At 45.2% G+C, this 22,258-nt stretch overlaps 1 protein-coding gene across 9 annotated transcripts in view; it reads right to left on the reverse strand.

The window, feature by feature from the left end:
• ERBB4 (erb-b2 receptor tyrosine kinase 4) overlaps positions 1-22,258 on the reverse strand; it is a 595,041-nt gene that overhangs the window by 351,545 nt on the left and 221,238 nt on the right. For all 9 annotated transcript variants that reach the window (XM_085584640.1, XM_085584638.1, XM_085584639.1 and 6 more), the window contains exon 2: positions 17,886-18,037. In XM_085584640.1, the coding sequence (XP_085440766.1) occupies positions 17,886-18,037 (152 nt within the window). The remainder of the gene's footprint in view (positions 1-17,885; positions 18,038-22,258) is intronic.

Consider the following 22,258-nt stretch of genomic DNA (forward strand, 5'->3'; position numbering starts at 1 on the left):
GACAATATCCCATAGCTTCTTATATATCACAACTTCATTGCCAGCTGTCATACTGTAGAGCCACTCTCAGGCTCCTCCACTGAAGTATGGGAAAGAAAACAGTTATTTCAAGCTCCTGATCCCATTTACTGGTGGCCTTTCTATTTGTGTAGCGTAAATACACCAAGGCTTAGGCAAATAATGAAAAGATAATAATGACCTAATTATTTCTCTGATTGATTTGATAAATGCTCTCCAAACAGAGAGGAAAATGGAATCATAAATAATGTACTCTTCCTTAGATGGAAACAGTTTTGAATAAACTTGCATGTGGCTCAGTGTTTGCTGAGGGAGCTCCAGTCCATCCACAGGTACCGTGCCTGCCAGGAACTGCCAGCCTGAGTTCTGATGTGCTGTTGCTCCATCTGATGCAATGCCTGATGGTTTAGGAGCAAAGTGGAGGCTGCATAAAGCAGGTGAGGCAAAGAGACATCCTGGTCCAGAGACACAAGGCAGCCACTCCTTTTACCCTCCCTGAGAACGGCGTGTGCACGTTGAGCTGCACCAAGTCTGTGCTCACAGGTGGGCAGAGAAAGGCTTTGAGTGGTTTGGCCTTTTCTAAAACTCAAAGTCCCATCTGGATCAAGCTCCAACAAACACAACAGGGAGCTGCTGTGCCTAGGCAGGAGCTGGTACCCCTGCACAGCATCTCTTACCCAACAGTCTCCCCAGCAGCCAAAGTCTTCTCCAGGCTCTGCAGCAGATCCATCCTTCTCTCCTTGGCACGTGCCGAGCTCACAGGAGAGGCTTCAGCTGAACTTTGTGCTTGTTTCTGACTGCCCTCCCTGCCTGCAGAGCTAACACAGACAGCTCTCACAGCACTTCTCTTTGAGGTGCACAGAGAGCAGGCTGGGCAAAGTGTCAGCAAATAAATTATTTATTATATTATTGAGCGGGTTTAGCAGATCAATATGAAGAAACCCCCAAATGCACTGAAAATGCTTAGCAAGGCAAAATCCTTGCAACCACCAGATCAGTCTTTGCAAGGACTGGATTCTTCTGGAGAATGATTCCCAATGCATACATGTAGGTAGTCAAATCCTAACCCCACTGGCCAGGGAGTCACCAGTCCGTGAGCCAGAAGATAAGCACTTTCAAGACTTACCAGAATTATCTTGTTCCTGCTTTATATGCTCAAATCAGCTTTCACAGATGACTCTTGATGAAAAATGCCTTAGTGGACTATAAATTCTGCCATCTCTTCTATATCTGCTCCAGGCTCCCATTAAAAATGGCAAAGACAACTAGTTGTACATATATAAATTATCCTTCTATGGATAAAGCCAGTCAATGTGGGAGATCAGATCCAGCTCAATTACTGCTTCCGTGACAGTAATGGGAAAAATACTCTAACATGACCTATTGTAAATCCAAGAGAAAAGGCTCCAGCAGGGACTGAGCAGTTCCTGGGATAATTGTACATAATTAAACAATGTAACAGCACCATTTACAATAATTTCAATGAAGTTCAATGATACACACATTTATAAATTTTATTACAACTTCTATGATTTTAATTTTCTTTCATTTATAATATTTCTAATGGAGGCAAAAACTCTTTGTTACAACAAAATCTGACCTCCATTTTTATGAATAACCTGTTTCTATCAATTTTTAACCCAGAAAAGAGAAGGCAGATTTGATAAAATGCCATGGAAAAATCTATCCTTATTAGTTTGGAGAAAGTTTTCAAAGAATAAATGTATCAGCACAGGGGGTGGGGGGAAATCAATTTTTGGTTGACCAAAGTAAAATGCATATTAATCTTGAGTGTGGCAAATAGCTCTGCCTTGGAAGGGGAAGGAAAACACACTTGAAAAATCAAGGTGCTTATTGCTTTGAAGTTTACTAGCACACATTATTTAAAACAAATTAGGAACCTGGAGATGAACACAAAATATTTCAATTGTTGTAAAGAAATGCTTCGCAGGGATTTTGGTTTGATGAGTAAAATAAAAAGATTTCTCACTTGGGGCAACCCCAACTGACTTTTCTAATTCTTTCCCAGTTCAGCTGAAGGGTGAAATATTTCTACAGCTCTGGCTTTTACAGAAGCTTGCTTCTCTTGGTCACAAATCCTCCTTTCCCACCTCTCTCACCCAGGTGCTGCGATCTACTGTCAGGTCTCTCATAAAACATCACCCATTACCTTTTTTCCCCCCTACTGCAAAGCTTTATCATTGACAGCAGGACAAGTATCCTTTCAGTGCCACCACAGCAGCAGGCACAGCCCAAGCTCCACTCCAGCTGCCCAGGATGAAATCCCACCACTGAGATGCCAAGAAGCCACCAGCAGCAGTGCTCCTGCTCATCTCCCCAGCATGTTTGTCCCCAAAGGTTCTGGGCTGGGCATCACCTCAGTCTGGCCTCAGTGCTAACCTTCAGTGAACAGCTCTGACAGGGGAGAGTCCCCCGTGGCTCTGGTGGGTACATAAAAGCACAATTTTAAAGCTAAAATGGAATAACCCATTTCACTTGTAGCAGGGGAGTGGGATTCCCCAGTCACTGCAATACCTGGCTGCTGTAATAGTGCCTGTGTTTCAGCTGGCTGGCTGCAATTTGCCATTGCTCCAGTGGGAAAGTTTATGAGATCTCCTGAGGAAGATTTTGAAAATAAAAAAAATAACAAGGAGAAAACCCCTGAATGAAAACATGAGGAATTAATTTAGGAACCTTAGGGGCAAAGATGATGATACAGCACCAGATCCCTGGGAGAAGTGTCTGCTTGGCCATGATTGCACAAACCATGGAGTGATCCAGCAAATGCTCTTAGACAGAGGGCAAACAGGTTTCACACTGACAATCCCAGTATAAAGGACTGTGGTTTGCCCCTCCTGGTGCTTAGGGACATCCTACCTGTCCTCCTGTTCCTCCTACCAGCCTTGTTCCACAGCCTGCCTGGTTTATTGCCTCTCTTTGAAGGCAAACCTCTGGGGAAGCGTATCAGGAACAAACCACAATGGGTCTTGGTAAAAAATAGCAGCAATAAAGGAAAAAAGCGTGGCTGCCCACAGCAGCTGGCAGCTTTGCCTCCTACGGTTGCCTCCACCGGCCGCTCCTCCACGCGCTCTCCTGATGGTGCAAAGCGAGCCCGAAAAATGAGGAGACACGGAAAAGAAGGAAGGAGAACCTCAGAAACAATAATAGCCTATGAATCTGAAATTTGAACAACAGTCTATTTTTTTTTTTTTTCCCTCCTGGTAATATTGTTCCAAGCGGCATGGGCTTGTAAAAGTCTAATCACTTCCCATCTGGCTCATCAATCACACCAGGGAGCCGGTCCCTTGCACAACACAGTGAGCCTTAAATTGGCTCCCACCAACAATAAAAGATAGTGGAGAAGGACAATCCCTTCAGAGGATTGTTTAATAAATCACGTTTAGACAGGGAACACAAGAGAAATGGAAAAGTCTTAGAAGACCAGGGCCATTCAGTCCCACACGGCTTACATTATTGATACCCACTTGCTACGACCAATACTCCTTAGTGAATTTCCATATTTTGATTCTTGTTATTCAACATCATCCAAAATTAAACATGAAACTTTAAATATTTAAAACCAGGCCAAGGTAGTAATTGGAGCTGATGGAAATTGCACGCTGGCACTGTTCCTGCTGCGTGTGCTTGCCTGGCTGCAAAAATGCCAGAGACACACTGTTGCTATTCCTCTATTTTCAGCAGTTGCTGACATTTTACTGTAATTTATTCTCATTTTATCCTCTCCTTCTTAAAAATAACAACAACAGTACTGTCCTAATAATAAACCAACAGCTCTGATGTCCAAAAGACCTTTTGGCAGAGGACTGTTTCTGCCAGCAGAGTGCCCAAGCTCGGCACGCACGGATGTCTTGTGGAGCATATCCCATCTTTTAGTCATACATTTTCCTTCCAGTAGCCTTTCCTTTCCAAGGCAGGGGCAGAACTGTCAGCCACCAGCAAGATCCCATTGCAGCCTGCATGGGGTGTGTTTTTTGATGGCCTCCTCCTCCACTTTTATCTGTCAGAAGCACTGAAGGCTCCCACAAGCCATAAAGTGTTTCTGACATTCATGGCTTTTAGATCCTGGGTTTCAAAGAACCGCTGAAGGTTATGTTGATTAAGCCCAAAGACATATTTCTAGAAAGCTGTAGCTTAAATAAAAAAGGTGTTTTGCTGTCACAGTGATCAGCCAAAACTGTTACTGAAGCAGAGCATATGGGAGACAAAAGAAAATGTGTGATGTTCCAGGCTGCTACGGTTTGTTCTCTCCAGCAGAGATCAGAGGCAGTGGGAAAGCAGAGGAGGCATTTAGCTCAATTAAAAAATAAACAGATAGAAACAAAGCCTTGTATTGAACCAGATGATGGCTGATTACCTGACAGTTAAGTGAGGGGTAAGAAAAATCATTGCCTTTTAAGAGTGCTATCAGACAAGAGTCCTTTCTGTTTCATGAGAGCCCCAGAGGGGCACTCCGAGAGGCCTCTGGAGGATGGAGCTGGAGATGTTTATTTAGGGAAACAAGAGAAACCTTTACTGGGAGCTCTCCTGAAGCCAAGATGAAGGCTGGCTCCTTTTGCTTCTGAGAAGTCCCTGCTAACCACACACAATGGGATTCATGCTTCTGGCAAATTAACATCCAGTGGATGTTGTCTGCAGCAGATCTGATAAACATTTGCATCCACTATGAATTCATGTCATCATGGAGCATTAAAATTTCATGGGAGGAAAAGAAAAATTGAAAATTGCTTAAGGAGCTGTTGGGTTTAGGCTTCTTAGAGTTGCAGGGATAGTTCAGTCAGCAGACATTGTAAAACTACCAGTTGCTTCACCTAGCAAAATTTCAGCCCTTATTAGATGTAAAAGGATATGTAATTTCCTTCCAGAAGAAACAACCCAACGCTTTAGGTACTGCAAGGGCTTTAACCAACAACTGAAACTTTAAAAGAAAAACCATGATGAGGCCTCACAACCTGAAGGCACATTTGGAGAAAGGTGACCTTTTACGGGAGGAACTGAGGTGCAGAAACACAACCAAAATGATTTATTTTTAAACTGAAATCTCAGGGAGTAGGTGAACTCTATTCAAAGTCATTTAAATAAATAGGATTTTTATAACTCCTGGCTGCAGGCTCGGCTGGCTCCAACGTGTTTGTGCACGTGTGTGCAGATTACCTCTTCCATTAAATAGAAGAGGTTTTGGTCAAACACCGGGCTCACAAAGCCAAAGCAAAAGCAATATTTTAACATTTTACCAGCATTTGCTTGGTGAATACTTGCAGCCAGCTCTATTTAGCCACCAGCATGAGCTGAATCAATCCCCAAGCAGGAGATGGCAGGGCTGCTGTGAAAGATGCCAACATATCCATGTTGGTATAGATTTACATGTGCTGGACCTACTGTGCTCAAGGAAATGCTGGAATAGCTAGGATGGCATAATAATGGCATAGCTAGGAATACCACTAGCTGTGCCATTATTCCATGATTTTGGGACACTGCTGCTTCTTAGCATAGTCCAGGTGTGTGCTGGCTGAGAACACTCCACATTGATTTGCAAGGTGAGAGGTCTTCCTTGCAAATGAAGCAACAATTCTCAATTTCACTGAGAAACTTTTGCTTAAAAGGCCAATAACATCAAGGAAAAGACTACCTGAAAACACTTACTTTGCAAGGACTGATCTCCTCCCACGCAATATGCAGTGCTTCCCAACAGGCTCTAAGCAGATGTATTTGACTACACATTAGATCACTTTGAGTGATTAGGGTATCCCCCAACCAGGGACACTTACAGGAAGTGCAAGAAATAAATGCCCTTTTAAGCACAGTTCATTCTTATCTATGCTTTGTTCTGCTAAAATAATTCACTGCCTCCTAATGAAATGAGCACGACTGGCCCCAGGAATGAATGAATACTCACTCCCTGGTGATGGGTATTTATGTGCAGGGACAGAGGATCTGTAATACAAGATCTATCCTTAATGCCTGAACCCATTTTATCTTCATTTCACACGATACAAGTGAACTGAGTGTTGTTTTGGGACATAATTGATCTGTAGCTGAAACAAATCAGCTCTGCAGCTCCGTGAGGAGATGAAATAGTGGATAATCTGTAGTCTAAAACCAGCTGTTCTGCTGAGATCAAATTATTACTTTGGCACTGGAATGATGAGCTGACAAGGGAGCGTGTTCCAGCACCTGCTGTCATTACCGGGCACCGCTGCCGTGACCTCCGGCCACGCTGCTGCCAGGCACCCGAGATAATTGACAGCACAGGGGGGTCAGCTCCCACTTCCTAAACTGCTGGACCTCACCTGGCCTCAATTCTGAATGCCAGCATTTTCAGGGAAAAAAAAAAAAACAGGCAGAGGAGTCGGGCAGGGAGGACGCCCAGCACCAGTTGGAGAGCTGGGACTGCAACCAGCACCAGCAAAAACGATGTAGGTTGAAGCTGAGCAGCTGTCTCCACTCTCTGAGGTGGGTATAACACAGCATAAATACCTGCAAAGATTTTCTTTTACACCATTTCTCTCTGCTTGCATACTGCTGATGATTATTTGGAACTGAAGTCCCTTCCCGCAGTGCCTTCCACATGAATCCAGGCATGTTTTTAATACATTTCCCTGTTTTAGGTTAAAGTAGCAGGTGTTCATGAGACCATAACACAAATGGGACAGAAATACAGGGAGAACATTGGTTTTTTTTTTCCCCTAATCATCTTATGTGCTTCTCTGATATTCAGGATGGATTTTACTTTCTTAAGCTGTCACTCTTCACCACAGATTTGAACTGAAGGCTGAACTGTCATTATCATTCCTGGGGTTGTATTACACCAGGGTGTTGTTTTTTGGTTTACAAAATTTAAGCCAACCCTGTTGTACATCTCAAGCTCCCCTGTCTGGAGGCAGCAATATACAGATACTTCCACCATCACCATTGTTAGCCTGAATTAGACACCCATGTCAAATATTGCATTATTACACATAGTGTAATATTGTATTATTATATCAATATGTAATACTGGGTTTTTTGCTGGCACTTTAGGATCTGAGTCAATCCCAAAACAGCAGAATCAGAAGTGAGCACCCCAAAACATAAGAAATCTGAATAAGTGGTGACATCAGGGTCTGGCCACCATTCAAGCCCTTGAATCACTTGGCTACAAAACTCCCTTCTACCATATTCAAAGTGAATGGCATTTACTTTGAGGGTTTCAGCTCCATGTTGTGCTCATTAAAGTTGTTTTCTTAATGCATGAGCATAAACTCTCTCACAAAATTCATTTTTGGTATAGCTACTCTCCAGTAAGCAGCATTAAGCTACCAGTATTATTTTTCCTTGCACAAAACAGTGCAGGTTTGTCAAAATCAGTGTGATATTTCTGCCTTGCCTTTTGACATTTTCAGGTTTATTATGTTCAGACGATACCTCAAAACACTTCATTCTTTCTCTCTGGAAGGACTAATGACCACCAAAGGGGGAAAAGAAGCACTGCAAGCCATTCAGTACAGTATGCAGACTCTATTAGCCTTTGAGTTAACTTCAAACATCATGTACCAGTGGATGAGAATGGTTGTGCTTACCCTGTGGAAGTACTGCCTTGAACTAGGACTAGACTGTTGACTTTTTAACCAAATTTTTCCCATTCCACCTTCCCATGATGATGTATGACCCCGGGCACATGTCCCCTGAGAAGTCAGTGTTTCATTCCCTGCAGGAATGAAGAGCTGCAGAACTTTGCAGCTCTTATTTCTCAGAATGTCTCAGCATGTCTCAGAATTTCTCAGAATTCTGAGCTGCAGAACCAGCTCATGTGTGTTTAACAGAGATATCCCTGCTGGCTGCTTGTTGGGTTGGGTGAATCCATCCTCAGTCCCCAGTCCCACAAAGACACATCCTGTGTCACAGCCTGGCCAGCTCCAGTCCCCCAGCTCCTCAGAGCAGCCCCACGCAATGAAGCAGCTTTCACACCCATGAAAACACTCCCTGACATGGTATTTTTGAGGAGCATGCTCAGGAAGGCAGACTTCTCCCTCTGTCCCAGCCTTCCTGGGCACCCAGGACCTGCGCAAGTGTGGGGCTGCAATTTGTAATTAGTGGCCATGGTTGGGGTGGGAGCACTGTTGCTGAATTCTGCAGGCTGCACAATTGTGCTGACATTTCGGAACCACAAAAGCCCTGCGGCTGGCATCTACAGAGGAAACCTTGCAAATTGATCCAGTTTAGCACAAAAACTGTTGGCTAAGCCTCAATCCATCCCTCTGCTCCTCCACCCCTTGACACAGCTTACAGCAAAAGACTTTGTTTTTCTTTTCATATGGATTTTAACAGTAATTCAAGCCCATTGATCCAGGACTCTGAGTCTGTGTATTACAATGCAAGATTATTCAGCTCTCTCACAGTTGGTTTGTCTAATTTCATTTTATTCCATAGTAAAATGGGATTGGAGGGAGGGAGGTTTAGAGGAAAAGCTGGCAATGTGTTGCCTAAATGCTCAGGAAAAGAGGAAAATGTTACTCAAAGGAAAGTGCAACACACTTCCACTTGGCACAGGCTGCTACACCTGTATATAGCTGATATATATATATATATATATATATGTGTGTGTGTGTGTGTGTGTGTAGCTATATCCCTCTCCATACCGCATCTGTGCTCCCAGCTTGCATCCCTGTTCCTCTGAAGGATTTCAGAGGGTGGGTGGACAAAGAGGAGAATAAATAAGAATAAACAAGCTTTGCTCAATGGCATCTGAGCAAAGCTTGTCAGTGAACAGAGTGAAATGGTAGAGTTTATGCCATACTCTAGCTGGGGTTAAGACTTCAAATCTCATTGCACTCACCACTTACACCACATAACCTTTCTTTCTATGCTTGAAAGAGAACTCCTCATTTGCTTTACAACCCAACAAATCCATTTATAATTTAAAAGTGTTTGCAATCACAGTTGTTTCAGTTGTTTTGGGTGGTTTGTTTTTTTGGTTTGTTTTTTTTTTTTTCCAGTGGCTGGTTTAACAAACTGCTGTTTGTTTTTCTTAAGTTTCAATAAGGCCAACACTTCCAATCCCATTTGTAGGGGAGAGGTTTACATTTAAAGAGTAAGATCATTAACAACATAAGGTGGTTGAGAGAGGGTATAATTGGTTTTACTGGCCTAGAGGGAAGATCAGCTTGGAAGAGAAACAACACCTAATTAAGAAGGTTTGCACTGTTTTATCTTTAATAATGTCCTCCTCTCCACTAATATGTAGTATTCATCCCTGCAGCTTCTGTGTTCTGGCTTAGCCACATGTATTTTACAGACACCCAGGCATCACCCTTCATGGATAGACAGAAGGAAGACTCTGATCAGGCACTAAACAATGGGAAAAGAAATAAATTGATAGTCTGTATTTAATTTTTTTTAAAAAGTAAGAAGCCTAGACAGAGCCACAAATCCAAACAGTTTTGTTCATGTTCAATATTTGACTCCTGGTCTGTATTTTCATCCTCCACACGTGATCCATCCAGCATGTACCTCTGCAAAACTGGGTAACACTCCACCTGGAGCAGTGATCCTTATGTCCTGGGCATGTTTTTGTCCTGGAGCCTCTTGCACCTCCTAATTGCCCAGCCAGGTGGTGGGAGTGCTGTGCAAGGGCACGCTGGCACAACAGGAGCACTCCCAGGTGGGCATCCCACACCTGCCTGGGCTCCCCTGCCAGACCCAAAAGCTGCCAGAGGAGCCTGTGAGCTTCAAGAGGAGCAGAGAGAAGGACAGACTTCCACCTCACATCACAGGGAGGACTGGTGCAGCCCCCAGGCATGGGGGAGCCACCCTGAATCACCTCCCCAGTGCTCTGCTCTGCCCAGCCAAGGGCAGCTTCACTGCAACACAAAACTGGGATGGAGTGAAAAGGATATTGCTGATCTCGAGCATGTGTGTGGGTCTAAGCCACTCTGAATTATTTAAGTCAGGCTCCTTTGATCTCTCTCCTGATCTGGAGTGGCTACTGCTGCCTTGCACATGAATCAGACAGGCTTCCCAGGCAGCTGGGGATGGGCTGCCTGCTGTACAATAGGAGCTGAATGAAAAATGCTGAAAGACAATTTAAAGAGACTCCTTAATCAACCTGGACTTCAAACCTTGACCTCTCCTCTCTACACATGATGCAGCTGAAGGATGCTCCTGCTTATCAAAGGAGACACAGGGAAAGAAAGGCTGGGGAGAGCTGGGGAAGCTCTTGGCCACTGCCAACACAGAGAAGGGGCAAAACAAGCCCCATGGTGGGATCAGTCCCCAAAATCCCCAAGAGCTCTGGCAGGGGAGCCTCTGAACTGCCTCTTCATGGGGATGCACAGCAAGGGGCAGACTGATACCCCCTACTCATCATCCCATGAGAATGATGACCTGAGTTTTATACAGCAAATCAACCACGGGGACGAGGGGATGTGGCTGCTGCTGCCTCAGTGGCTTTACAGCACTCACCCTGCAGCAGGTGGGATGTGAGGAGCAGCCCAGTGCCATCCCCAGTAAACTCAGGCTATCCTGGAAATCTGCAGCCATCCTCCATAACAACTTCCCCCCCAAAAAAACCCCAAATTTTCACCCCACAGTTCATTGCTGCACCCAAAGAGGAGCCTGCATTTCCTCAGCACCCAGCTCTGCATTCCCACAGCACCAACTCTCCTCCTAAACACAACTGGCCATTTCAAATGTACCTTTCATACCAAGCCACCAAAAATAATTGCTAAATAATATATGCTAATGAGCATATCTTTTGTTACAGCTTGGCAAACTCAACTTGAGGATTTATTTTATATTGACCCAGCTTTTTAGGGAGAAGGAAGGGGAGGTGTGAGCAGGTAACCCTGGGCTACCAAGCTGCATCCAGCAGCAGCAGCCTGAGGCTTAGACCAGAGGATTTGGCACAAGATGAACAGCACCATGTCCTGTGTCTACAAAATTGAGTTGAAACCATGACAGGCTGTGCTAAAAAAGGGGATTTTGAGCATAAAGGGAGGCACAGGGGCTGCTAAGACCAGCCTGCAGAGCTACAGGGACATGCCTGAGCTATAGATACCTGCAGTGGAGACTGGGACAGCACAGGAAAGTCAGTATAGCACAAAGGGGGATAAGCAACAGCAGCACAAAAGTAATGTAACACCTCTGAAGACATTTAGGTCAGAAAGTGCTGGATGCCTTTTCCCTAGCAGCTGGGGGGCTCTGGGAGTGGTGGGCTCAGGATGGAGCTGGTTGACTCTATGTTAGGGACTATGGAGCATGGTATCTGTCAATATAAAGGATGAGGGCCATGGGAACACCAGTTACCACAACTGTGCCTGGTATTCAGCTACTCACTGTGCCTGCAGCATTGCAGTACCTGCTTCCAAGAACAGGACCATGAAAATCTGTGGCATTCCCTTCCTTGCTTCCTCGCCATTTTGAGAAGAGTTGAGACTGCTGTGGTCATTTTAAGCTGCTATTTCTACACAAGCAATGGGAAACGGCAGAAGAAGCCTAATTCCTGGAGCAGCAGAGCTGTATCACATATGCCTTCTGCAATTAGCCTTTGCTCCCACTCCACCCTCTGAGTCTGGGATGCAGCTCACTTTAAACTCAGCTCAGGTTCACCCAGCACAGCTGGCAGCTGATCACAGCCCGTGTGAAACATTCTGTCCACGCCAGAAGCGTGGTCTGGCATCCAGCTGGTCTCCTGTAACCCACCCAGCACAGCACTTGTGATCAACAGCAAGCTGGAGGTGTCCTCTTTCCACCCTGTGTTGATGCCTCAGGTTTTAGCTTTGATATGTTTCAGATTCTGTGCTATATTAATATGTGGGTCTGAGTTTCATATCAGGGGATGGTGGCTCTCTGCACAGAGTAGGAAGACAAAACAATTCCTTCTCTAGCTGGGGATCAAGGACAAATGATCCAAATCTCAGGCCCAAAAGCACAAACAACGTGGGCTGAAGAGAGAAAAACAAGGAGGATGGGACTTCATAACCTAAAGTTAGAATGGGACAAGGAACTCCAATATGAAAATGGAGCAGAACTTATAAAAGTGAGAGACCCAGTGACCAATTGTCCATTTTGTGACCATGTTGGTTCATCTTGGGTAGACCCCTGGCTGGGCTCTTGGGCTGCCCAAGGTGGATCCCCATTGAAGCCTTTTAATAAATCCCCACTTTATTCTTTAACTCCATCTAGTCTCTGTTCTAGGCCAGCCTTCACAAGTGTGGCATGCACAGCTCTGACCATCACACCTCTGCTGTCTATGTTCTGTTTTCTAACAGGTAAGGTCCTGGGAGGGCAATCAGGAACACAAAAATACCCATGCTCCATTTCCATGTCTGTAATTACCTGGGAGCCACTTTGCCTCTTGCCAGCCAAGGACAAAACACTCCCTGGCAAGTGCTGCAACTCACTGCACAACTCTGGAGATCCCCATTCTGGGCTAGGGCCACACTGCAATGCTGTCCTAGCACATGTTGGGGATTGTCCCCAGAGACACTGCTACCCCCACAGCCTGTTTCTGGGAACTCCTGACAGGCACAGAGCTCCACAGCCCTTTCTGTTGAGCAGGGAATTGCTGAAGCCTGTCAGCTGGGCAGTCAGATCCCATTCTGCTGCAGAAGGGATGCAGAGCTGTGCTGCCAGGCCTCCAGGAGCCACACACACCATCACACTGCTCTGCCAAGCAATGCCTCCTTCTCTGCACACCCCTTCCTCATGCAGACACTCTCTGTGCCAACATCTCCTCTCAGCTCTGCCACCTTCTTTGCCCTGTTTTGCTGTATAAGACCAAAAATGGTTTAAAACCTCCCCCTACTTCTGTTTTTTTAACAAGCAGCAGCTCCAAATGCCACAGGGCCAGGCAGCATTGGCAACACAACTCTTCTCCTGGCTCTCTGGCTCTCCTGGCTCTCTGGCAGTCCTTGCCCTGCAGAGGGGTCTCCTTCACCAAAACTTCCTCCTAACATCAGACACAACCAATGACAAAGAACATAAAGTCTAAATGGCCAAATCCCACCTGCCCCAGGAATCCAGATGTGACTGCAAGGAACAGGCTAAGGTGGGGCTGGCAGGGGTTCTCACCAAGCACAGGTCTATAAGTGCTGACAGAGGGGAGATGGGGCCCTAAACTCTGCAATAAATGTAATATTCACCATGAAACATCCACCCTGTTCAATGTCAGCTAGCTGCCCTGAAAGTGTGGCTGGAGGAGCTACACAAGCACTGCTGAGGTGAATGAAAAAAGAACACAAAGCAGTGGGAGATAATTTTTGAAGAGTGTTGATCATGGTTAAAAGTGAGTTTCATAATCACTTGGGAGAGCTATGGCAGGGAACAGCACAGAACTTTGATCATGTCTTTAAAAATAAATAATCTGAATTGGTTAAATAAAATCTGGGCAAGAGAAGACAATTTACTGACTGTGAATTGCTAAAAGCCAGGGGATTAGTCAAAGATAACTCTCATTTACCAAATGTGTTTAACAGAAGTACTTGCAGAAGATTGTTATGTGATACACTAATTGTGCATATTATTTTGAAATTTGAATATGGAGATGTTATTAAGAAATAAGAACAGCCCACAATAGGAACTGTCAGCTCTGCCAAACTAAACTAAAATAGGTTCCCCATTCTGTTCTTCAAACAGTTGTTTGCAATATGAACCAGTGAACAACCTGAGCTTTTCTCAAGGTTTTTTTTCTCTGAAGTCCAAAGCAGGGAAGTAAATCTCAGCTCTCGCCTGGACAGGACTCAAGACACGCAGCAGCTCCAGCAGCTTATCTGCTTTCATGGAGCAAATCCCAGTGCAAAAACCTGGCTGTGCAATGAGGGGAGGCGTGCTGGTGGCTTGGGAAGCAGTGGGAGATGGAGCCTGACCTGACACTGTCACTGCTGACTCCCTGGGTGAGCCTGGCTGCCCCACAGGCACGAGGCAGCTCTCAGGGCTGCTTTCCACCCTCTGATTTGCCCTGCTCAGTTCAATCTCGCTCTTGGCAGCACCTGTGCCAGTGGAGAGCCTGCCCTGGCTGCCACAGGGAGGTGGGACTACAGCAGCCATGAGTTGCATTAACCTCAGCCTCCTTTCACTGCCAGAGCTGGCAGAGGTAGGACTTCAAAAGCTGAATGACCCCTTGTGCATTTTCTGTGAGTAGGTTGAGCCTCAGAAGAAGGACAAAGCAAGCCAGCTGTCATACAGATGTCACAAATATCTATCCTTACCCAACACCCAGGCTTAGACACAATTTTTCCTGCTACTGAGTTCTCCTTTCCTCTGCCACGACTCCCTTGTGGCCACAGCACAGCAGCAGGAGCAGAGCTGGCAGAGCTGGAGGGCAGCACATGCAGAACACAAGTTCATATTGCAGTTGCTCACAGGAAGGCAATACCCAGACTATAACACAACCAGGAACCAAAACAAAATAGATTAAAGTAACACAGGTGATATGCCCTCCTGCTCTGCTCACATACAGGAACAGCAGGAAAAGGAACAACTGGCACGTGCAATCCCTTCTTACAGAAATCCAGCTCCTCATGGACTGCAGGCCTGGAAGCTGAAGTGGCTGAGCACTTCATTCAGGTGACAGACAGCCCCTTTTAGTCTTCATCAGCAGATATCCAGAGAGCTAACTCATAGACATAAAGCAAATCTACTTAGGGAATAAATGTCTAAATAAATATGAGAGATGGGATGCTGATCTTTTAATGTTCCTCCGCCGGGTAAATAAAATTATGGGTTTTTTTCACTTCAATTCATTTATGCTATTTGTTCATTACTGCATGATGAAAAGGCTCAGCATGCCTACAGCTTACCAGGTCTTCCCTCTGTCCTGGAGCACGAAGTGGCCCAGCTAAGCTGAGCACTGCAGAGAGGGCAGGTGGGCACACAGAGCCATGGTTGTCATCAGCTGGGGACACAGATAACCCAGGGCTGCACCAGCATCCACCTGAAGTGGCTTTGGTGGAGGAAGAGGGGAATTACTGCAACAGGGACTAAAACACCACAGCAGGCTGAAGGAGCGTGATGCTGCACGGAGAGTTCACCGTGTTTAAATCTGAGAGAGACAAACAGCCTTTCTCTTAGTTATGTCCCATCTGCCACCTTCATTTGGCCATTAAAACCATTTTTAATATGATAAAAGGAGTAATACTGCCTGACTAATGAATGTCGAATTATCGGCGTAAATGTGCCAACATTTATTTATTTATTTGCCTCACCGAGAACATGTTCTCTTCTGTTTGGTTTTCTACTTTAATGACTACAATTCATCATACTAACTAGGCCTTTCAGTTTGCTGAGTTTTGTTTCAAGTTCTGCTTTTTTGCTGAGACATCTGTGAGGGAGCAGATGCAGGTAAGAGAAGTAATAAAACTAATAAAAAAGCAATAGTAGCTGTCACCAAAAAGCACAGGTGACCAAACCCCTTCATTTACCAAACAGGACCTTTCCTTCTTGTTCTCATTTGATGATTTTACTGCCTCCTTTCCACCAATATTTTAAGCTGCTTATGGCAGCACTCTGTGAGGAATGCTAATTCCTGATTCCCAAGTCATTTGCTTTCCCCACTGTGGGAACTCAAAATGTCCCTCAGACATTTTTGGAGGTTCTGGGTCCAGGTCAGAAGCATTTGAGACCCTGGCAGGCAGCTGGAAACAGCTGTGATTTTGGGTTGGAGCCATGGAATGAGTTACCAACCTTGCAGGAAGAACAAGAAGTCACAAAAGTTTAGATATTATAGTAGAAGTAGTTACAAAGTAGAGGGAAGAATTTTTGAGTGCTGTACAGGGGGGTTTTAAGTCCTGTACAGGGGGGTTTTGGTTTTGTACATGGGGGTCAGAGGTTTTAAGATGGAGAGATTTGGGCCTGTCCTGTCCTCCCTCTTTCTCCTTCCTTACCTCCATGCTCTTGGTGATGTTGGCACTCAAGATTGGTTTAGAGTAGAAAAGCACCATTTAATATAGGTAGTAGGCATTGGGGAAAACTGTAACTATGTCACACGTAATGTACCATATAAAAGAGAGCAGCAGCCCTGGGTGGGAGAGAAGAAGCAGCCAGGAGTCAGAGAGGATGTCAGGGTGTGTGTGTGCCTCTGCCTGAGCTGCTGAACAAACTGCAGCATCAGAGAAGAAAATCTTTTAGATAACTTGCAATAAACAACCAGAGACTGCTGAGCCTTTCTTTGGAAGCTCGGGTTGGAGGAGAAGGTTTTCCATCACACGGAGCCACCTCCAACCTAGGGTGGGCTTCGGCACCCCACGTCCCAGCAGGAGTTAGGAGGAAGGAAAGCTGAAGCGGAAGGATTGCCTGCCATGAATTCCAGCCAGGGGCTTTCAGCAGGCATCTGAAACTGCAGAGATGCCCCAGTCAGAGCAGGGATCCTGCCCTCACAGGAGGAGTATCTGCCACCTGTCCAACGCTGCTCCAGCTGCAGCAGGGCTGTATCTATTTCAGAGCAAAGGCATATGTGTTTTCCCCACCTGTCACAACTGTGAAATGTAGGGATAGCATTCACTTCCGAGGCATTCGTCACTCAAATTAACAGGCAATCTGTTAGTCTGAGTGCAATTAGCACCCCAAACCTTACACCAGACACGTCTGGGAGCTGAATTTTGCTCACAGATCTGGTGTACACGCCGAGTAAATATACACCAATGTATGGAGTGGCAAGGCTGTGAAACCCCCAACAAATTCAATGTGAAGCAGAGCTAAACACGCTGCTCGGCTTTGCCTCTGCTAGAGCCCGTGGTGGAAAGTTCACAGTTTTCCAGACTGGAATTGAGCACTCAGCTCACCCGAGACCCAGCACAGGGAATGAGTGAGGGTAAGCCAAGCAGCTGGGGCTGCCTCCCACCGCCTCTTCCTGCTGCCACATTTAAACTCCACCACTCCTGCCATGTGAACGTGCCACTGACACACGGACACGCATCCTGCAACATGACAGCAGCATTTTTAAGAGGTCCAGGCAAGAGTATGAGCAGTGTAAACCTTATCTGTGCCATGGAGAGTACAATTGCAGCACAGACTGCAACCACAGTGGCACAGGCTGCTTTTTCTGCCCTAGCCCTCAGACCTACTTTCCATATTACAGCCACATCACCTGCAGCATCCTCAGATGCCCACCTGGATCACTCCTTTAGGGGGATATTTCTTTAAACATAAAGAACATGAAACGCCAAATAACAACAGGCTTAAGTTCTTTGAACTTGGTGTTCACCGTTCTCTCTCCAGCATGGCAACAGGGTATCTGCAAACCACACTGGAATGTTCCTTCACAAATCCAAAACTGGATGCAAAGAGGACTGAGGGAATCCACAACCCAGGCTCCCCAACAGCAGCACAGCCTTCATCTATCACAGACTTCCCCTGGATGCTGGAGATTGTTAGGCTCATAGCTCCAGTCTCATACCCAAAGGACGTTTCATGTTGATTCAGCAATCACTTTTTTCTTTCTCTTAAATGCTCCACAAACATTGCCCAGAGCTCTTCCCTTGCTTAGTCTATAAATCAGTACATATTAGGATTAGCTTTGCCAGTCCTCCAGTGCTTATCTGCATGATTGTCTGACCTTCCTAAACCCCACCTAACCTGCCCTGGGGCAACACAAAGTGAGAGACCTGCGAGGTGTCACCTTCCAGTGGCACAGCTTTCTCCCCCACGTCCTGGATAAATCCAAATGACTCACACTCAGAGCACCTGCCACAGCAATGACATTGCTCTTGTTCTCTGCACATCCCTGGCATTTTATCATCCTCTTCCATCAGAGCAGAGCTGGTGGGAGAGAAGCCTGGTCTTTTCCAGCCCAGCACCTATCGCTGCTCCCCCAAAAAAGAAGCAGAGGGAAGGAGGGAGGAAGGAGGAGGGAAGGATAACAGCAGCCTGCTTACCCTCAGGAAGGAGAGGTCCCTGTTGTGCTCGATGCTGGTGATCTCCAGGTTGCCCATCACCACCTCACAGTTCTCATAGTACTTGCGCAGGGCCCGGTACTGCTGCTCCAGGTCAGACAGGGAGCTCAGCTTGTTCTCAGTGCCAGCACACACTGCAAAAAAACCACAGCACAATCCATCAGGCCACTGTGGAAGAGGGGCACTGGAGCACAGTAAAGTCTGTACGCAGTGATACAGGGAGTTGCAACAAAAATCTATAATGATTCACAGGGCTGGGTCACACAAGTCACACTTGAATACCAGCAGCAGAGACAGGAACATAGAAATACAGCCTGTGATCATCTCAGCAATTTGAACACCTCTCACCAAATGGGCTGAGGTGCTGGTATTTACCACCAAATGCAGAAAAGCTGAAAAGGCAGAAATGCAGGAAAAAGGCCAAGCAGGTTGACCCCAGCAGCCAAAGGGTCAAAGCCAGGCCTCAGCAAGCCCCCACCAGTTCCACCAGTGACAGAATCAGACACTGGGCAGAGCCACTCCCACCCTGGGCTGAAGGACAAAAGGCTGGAGAGACCTGTGCATCCAAGCTGACCTGGATAATTCAACAAATTCCCTCTTCTGAATAGTATTTTGGACAAGCCAAGAGCAACCCGAGCAGAAGACTTACACCCAACACTGCTTTCCCTATCACTTTCCTTAAGACCCCAGCTCTTCCCAGCTTTAGGTAATTAAATAGGAGAAAAACAACAGCAAAAAGCACATTGACTTTCCACAAGTCCCCAGGCTGAATGCACAGCAAAGATATGTCAGGAAACACCATCTTGACACAGTTTTCAAAGGACACCCTTTAATATTACACTGCTCTGTTCTACATTTTGAAGCCCATTTGAAAGCCACCCAGATTCCCAGCTCAGCTCAGGGCACCAGCCTGCTGTCAATGAGTAAAAGAAAAATGAGTGAAACAAATACAGAAGCAGCATTTTACACGATCAGCTTTTCACACATTGCTCAGCCTGCTCAGACAGAGATGTTGCTGAAATGGCCAAGTGTGGGGCTGGGCTGGTTTTGTTTTTTCTGTTTCAATGCACTTATTTCTCCTCTTAATCAACAGCTTGTGAGTTGTTCTTACCTGTCAGAAAATTAATCTGGGTATACCTAAACTTTTGAAATGGGCATTATATTATGCAAAACAGGAGCCTGACAAGAATGGCATTTCTGCAGCCAATCCCACTTCTGGATCAGATCAATACAAACAAAACTCTCCAGGACCAGAGGCATAATCAGTAAAATTGGCTAAAACATACTCTTTTGAATGATGCAGGTCTATTTTATAAATACCAAAAGTAATTAGATTTCCGAGTACTACAATTATTGACTGTTTATTTACTATACCCCCATCCCCCCTCTTTTTTTTTTCTTTTCCTCACTAGAAATGGGAACAATTCTAATCTCTGCTCCCTCTGTGGTCTCTCTGCTGCAGAATTATTTGCTCTTGTGCTGGGGCAGTTTGAGCTTCCAGCAGCCTCTTGGCAAAGGGCTTCAGGAGGCAGTCAGAAGCCCATGACCTACTCAAAATTTTCTCCAAGGAAACTCCCTCTGCCCCAAAAATGGCAGTAGAAGTTCCTGCTGGCTCCCATGGGCTGGTTTCATCACAAACCATTCACTGTAAAGGGCTGATCAGATCATTTTTGGGTTGTGTTTCCAGGGGTTAAAGAGGATGGACCAAAGCTGAACAGGCACTGCAAGGGCCACTCTCCAAATAGGTTTTGGGTCTACCCACCATAGGAAATGCTGGAATATTATTTCTTTCTATGATCTGGTAAAAGTAAAATCTCAATGTTCTTACTACAGTTAAAAATTTGAAATATTTGACCTATGTTCATTATGCATTTCTTCATCATTCTGAAGAAAAAGAGAATTACTTGGTTTGCTCAGGTTTTAAAACAGAAGTTGCCACCTCATTTTGAGGCTTAACTTAAAAGCGTGAACATTCCAACTTTTAGGTTTTCTGTAAAATCTTAGCACTTAGAGTAAATCATACCTAAACACGATTTTATTCATAATATTTTTAACAGCTGTTTTGGGAGATGGAAAGGCATGGTCATATTGAGACCTCACTTAGCTCTGGTGGACTGGGGACACTGGAAGGATTAAGAATTGCAACTAGGAGATGGCACACCTTTCTTTCTGAAATACAAAGCCCTGTCCTAGCTCATGTGCACAGTTTTATTCAGAAAACCATTGAGACCTGCCCTTGTGTGCCAACTCTTCAGGGAGACACATCCCTGTGCCTGCCAGGGCACCTAAAAATTCTTGATTAACAGTTACAAAATGGTTTGGTGTGTTCCTTCCTTAAATACAGACTGATCATATTTCCAGACAGGTAAGTATTATTCTGTCTTAAGGCTCCCAAGGACTAATAAATACCTTCCTTTCCATTCTGCAATCCGTGCTAAGGACCAACACAGCTCAGAAAACAATTCCTGCAGCTCAGCTAATAAAGCTATACACTGCAACACTGATATTCCATGTTGCACACCCATCAAACATTTCCTGAAAGCTAATGGAGTAATTTGTTTGCTGTGAGGAGGCAGAAACACCTGGAGCCTGTTCTTGCAAGAGGATTGCAGGGGTGAAGCCAGCCCAGATGTAAACCAGGGCTATGAGTTTTATTTGACTGAGATTAATTTTGCACAGCCAAACCACAGCAGTGACTTCTTCCAGTTTTTGATATGGCTAGTAATCAATTCTTTTGGATTAAACAAAAAAAAAAAAAAAAACAAAACAAAAACAAACAAACAAAAAAAAAACTCTAAAGCTAATTTAGAATAAATCATTCTGATCCTTTAAATTTATCTCATAGCAATTCCAAAACCTTAATGTCCATCTTAAAAAGAGAAGTTTCCTTCCACAAAAAATTGGTCACAGATTGCCTCAAATGAAGTCACACACCAAAAGTGATTATCCTACATCAATTGACGGGCACAGAAGTACACATATTTTTTTTCAATGGTACCCAACCAGCAGTGCAAGCTGATGCAGAAACAGAACTCAGAGCACGAGAGAGCTCTGACCTGCACAACAAGCTGAAGTCACAAAGCAAATGTGGGTATAATCATGGATCATTAATAATCCATTGTTACAATAAGTCATTAATCTCTCTGTCTCAGCTTTGCAATGTATGCTTTTGATGCACCTAATCATTATGTCACATTCAAAATACAAAAGAGGAAACTATGCCAGTGTTTAAGAAAAGCAGGTTAGGTCCTTCACTTGCAGGAAGAAGGGCTGGGAAAGTATATCACATCCTTTAAAACATATGCTCTTGGCAGGTTTTTCAAGGCAAATAACAGCTAAAGGGGTAAAAAGGCATTCCTGCCATGAGAGAGAAGTGCTGCTGCCATGGACAATCACAAAAGTGCTCCTGTTGGCCTGTAGGAATCCAGGGCTTCCCTCTGGCTGCCCTGGGACCCTGGCAGGGGTCAGGAACCCCCTGGACAGAGCCCCCAGAGACACTGGCTGTGATCTCTGCCCATGGAAAAGAGTTTGCAATCTTACAGGATGAATTACAAGCTCTGAGTGCTTGATATAAGTAATAATTAAGTGTGGCATGGGTGCAAAAGTAAAATTTTAGGATTCTAGATTAGGGGTCCAAAGAGGACAAGATGGAGGAAATTGGGTGTGTCTTGTCCTTTTTCTCCTTCTTCATGCCCTCCATGTTTCACTGTGGTGTTGGCATTGTTCTGTTGGTTCAGGCTGGGGACACACTGTCCAACATAGGTGACAGATATTGGCACGTTATTGTAAATCCAGCCCAGGGAGTTTCTGGTATTTAATGTTTGTCACATCCCACTGAGGGCAGAGCCCCACACGCTGCCCTGCAGGACAGAGCTGGGCAGGGCAGCAGAACATGTTAGAGATAAACAGAATAAACAACCTGGAAACCAGCACAGACCAATTCTGGCTTCTGCTTTGGCAGCGGGGCAGAAAGACAGAGACTTTTTGCAATTTTGGAATCATCAATGCCACAGATTCCGATATTGGCCCACTGAGAGCAGGGAGCCAAACCTGGGAGGAACACTGGCCACAAGCAGACTGTGAACTCCTACTTTAAAAGCTTTATGCCCCATTTTGAGCCATGAGGCAATTCCCAGCCACTGCAGGGCAGAAATTATTGTTCTGGGTCTGATTTGCCAAGGTAGTTAAAAAGCACTGAAGTATCTGTGTGTGAAGTGGGACCTAGCAAGAGTCACACAAGAATCCCAATGCCTCTGTCCCTGAGCAAAACACAGAGCAAGAACTTTTCCTACTCACATCCTGCTCCTCTCCTGGAACAGCAACAGGCATCTATGTGTTGTAGCAGCTCTTTAAAA

This window comes from Lonchura striata, chromosome 7 (assembly GCF_050655825.1).
Source record: "Lonchura striata isolate lonStrDom1 chromosome 7, ASM5065582v1, whole genome shotgun sequence".
NCBI lineage: Eukaryota > Metazoa > Chordata > Aves > Passeriformes > Estrildidae > Lonchura > Lonchura striata.